Raw genomic sequence first — 3,083 nt, forward strand, 5'->3', positions numbered from 1 at the left:
TGTCCAATAATGGAAGGCCAGATACTGAAGCTGAAGCTCAAATCCTTTGGCCCCCAAATGAGAAGGGAGCACTCACTGGAGAAGAAGACCCTGATGCTGGGAAAGATTAAAGGTCAAAGAAGAAGGGGACGGCAAAGGATGAGGTGGTCAGACAGTGTGATCGAGGCAACAAACATGAAACTGAGCAAACTCCGGAGGACAACGGAAAACAGGAAGGCCTGGCATGATGTGGTCCATGGGGTCACCACCAACAACAGATGCTGGACCACAAGGCCACAGTGCATAAGAACCCTTTCAGGCTTTGACAGGTGGAGGAGCAGGGGTCATTTCCTGCAGGATCGCACAGGAGCGGAGCACCGGCAGTAAAGATCCCAGGGGGCGGGCACATGCAACAAGCCCCACCCCCTGCTCCCAGCAGCCCTCAGTCAGAGCAAGAAGCAGCCAGGTAAACTGCAGAGCCCCCTGGCCCAAAACAGTCCAGTGGCGCCTTTAAGACCAAGTTTTATTCAGGTACAAGCTCTCCCTCCTTTGCGAGGACAGATCTGCACGTTCCCCCACCCCCCCAATAGCTAGCAATCCAAAACAGTCCAGTGGCACCTTTGAGACCAAGTTTTATTCAGGTACAAGCTCTCCCTCCTCTGTGAGGGCAGATCTGCACATTCCCCCCTCCAATAGCTAGCAATCCAAAACAGTCCAGTGGAGCCTGAGCGGTGGGTGTTGCCTTCTTACACACTTCCGGTGATGTCAGGGGGTGTGGCATATGCAAACGAGTTATGCTACTGAGCTCCTGCACCTCTTTTTCTACACAATGACCCCTGCAGAAGAGTAGCATCTGTGCTGCCCCAAGGAGCCCTCCACGACCCCACAGAGTCCTCCCACCTGATTCCCTACAGTTTGCCACTCGTGACCTCCCACCTGCCATTCTCATCGATGACTTCGAAGCCTCGCTCAGCACCCGGGTGCCAACACCACCGTCGGGCCACCCTGGCACCGGTGCCAAGCCCGACAACCTCCGCTTGAGAACCCATCTCACGAGTCGCGCATCCGGGGAGCGGGCGCCGTCCTCCTTGCCGCTTTTCTGTTCGGCAGCCCGGAACCCAGCGACAAGGATCTCGAAACAAGTGCCAGCCGCTGCTCCGCGGGGCTCCGTTTTATCTGTCGGCGGCAGCACCGCATCTCTGCTGGCGGATATCAACACTGCTGACCCCAGGGACCCCCGAGAGAGAGGCCGCTCCATTCAGCGCACTCTTTCACGGGCCAGCTCCTTTTCATTGCGGGCTGCCGTTTCGTAATCCACAGTAGTTCTTTGGAAGATAAGAAGGCTGGGAGGGGCCTTTCACCCTTTTCAGCTAAAACGATGAAGGTCTGAACTCCCAAAAGGAGAAGAAAAGAGAGAGAGAGAGAGAGCGTGAGCAGAGATAAAGGACACCAAGCTCGCATGGCGTAATTTCCTTCTTCCCATTCTTTCAGGGTCCACGATACCAAATAGGGTCTTTCCAGCAAGAATGGATGTTTCATATTGCTGGTGGGCTTCACAGAAAAGGGGCAGGCAGAGGGTTCCGGGCAGGCGCCCGCAACCGCCCTGCTTTTTGCCAGTGCTCCCGGCAGTCTGGGGAATGCAACGGTTCTCCAGCCGCTGCGGGGCACGACCCCAAAAGTTGTGTCCCACCTCTCTCATAGCCGGGTCCCGAGTCTAAAAAAACCTCTACTTGGAGGTGAGGTTCTGGCCTCCCTTCCTCCCAGCAGGGTGAAAAGAGAGACTGTTGTCGGTCCTGGAGCCCGATCCATTCCCAGGGGGTTAGCTTGTTCCCAGTCAGGTGTGGGGCACTGGCTGCAGCCTTTACTCATTGTCCCCTGGGACCAGGGGCGGATTGAGGCTCACTGGTGCCCTCAGCACTGACCAATCTTGGTACCCCCCCTCCTTTCCACACTGAGCCAGTCCCTTTTAGTTGTTGACCTGTCTGACCAGATCTACAATGCAGGTTGCAGCAGTACAAAAATTTATTCATATGATAATACAATATACTGTACAAACTAAGCCAATGACACTGCACCTCGCCAGCAATAAACAGAAGATAACCCTAGGGTGCACCATGATCAATTTGCACTCGTTTTCTCAATTTTATCAATTTTTTTTAGAAATCTTCATTGTTTTTTTTTTCTTTCCCCCCCTTTTCCCAACTTTGTGGTGCCCCCTTTGGCCCTGGTGCCCTAAGCATGTGCTTAGTCTGCTTAATGGTTAATCCGGCCATGCCTGGGACCCACAGTGCAGGTGGCCAAAGACCTGTCACCCCGGGTCCAAGCCGAGGCCTAGATTATGGAGCCACAGGGGCGGCTCCCAAAAGGGAGAGTAAGCTTCGTGATTGGGACTCGCATCAAACATTTGAAGATCACCAGCCTAACAGTTTAGTTGACTTGCATTGTTAATGGTCAGTGCAAAAGAGGAGACACCTGTGGGTTTTTCAATGTTGTTTCTGGTGAATTTTGGTGTAGTGCTTAAGTGCGCAGTATGGTGTAGTGGTTAAGTGCGCAGACTCTAATCTGGGAGAACTGGGTTTGATTCACCACATGACCCCAGGGTGGGGTATAAATCCAGTCTCCTCCTCCTCCTCCTCCTCTTCTTTTATTTATTTATTTATTTATTTTTCACATTTATACCCCGCCCTCCCCAATGGGCTCAGGGCGGCTTACAGAGGCAAGGGAAAACCTTGCCATAATAAAACATAATATACATAAGAATTTAAAAACATATAATACATCTTAAGGTCCTAAATTAAAACAAGGTGCTCAATGACGTCCATAATCCAGAGATGACGGATCGTAGGTCCGAAGTTCCAAGTGGACGGCTTAGGGCTTCTTCCATTCAGATGTTTCATCAGGGCCTCGTCCAACCCATGGCGGTGGTAGTATAGTAGGGGCGGCGGCTCCTTCTCAAAAGCCTGACGGAAGAGCTCCGTCTTGCAGGCCCTGCGAAACTGCATAAGATCCTGCAGGGCCCGGATCTCCTCTGGGAGCTCATTCCACCAGGTAGGAGCCGCCACCGAAAAAGCCCGGGCCCTCGTAGCAGCCAGCTTGGTATCCTT

General features: G+C 52.9%; 1 protein-coding gene across 1 annotated transcript in view; it reads left to right on the plus strand.

Moving 5' to 3' along the window:
* The window catches only part of LOC107115752 (cation channel sperm-associated protein subunit gamma-like), a gene marked incomplete at its 5' end in the record, with an annotated part of 63,597 nt that extends 62,305 nt beyond the window's left edge, over positions 1–1,292 (plus strand). Inside the window, one exon of the mRNA XM_015417515.1 lies at positions 894–1,292. Coding sequence (XP_015273001.1) covers positions 894–1,292 — 399 coding nt within the window. The remainder of the gene's footprint in view (positions 1–893) is intronic.
* Positions 1,293–3,083: the final 1,791 nt, after the last annotated feature.

The sequence above is a fragment of the Gekko japonicus genome, unplaced genomic scaffold, assembly GCF_001447785.1.
Source record: "Gekko japonicus isolate JY-2015 unplaced genomic scaffold, Gekko_japonicus_V1.1 scaffold4210, whole genome shotgun sequence".
Taxonomy (NCBI): Eukaryota; Metazoa; Chordata; class Lepidosauria; order Squamata; family Gekkonidae; genus Gekko; species Gekko japonicus.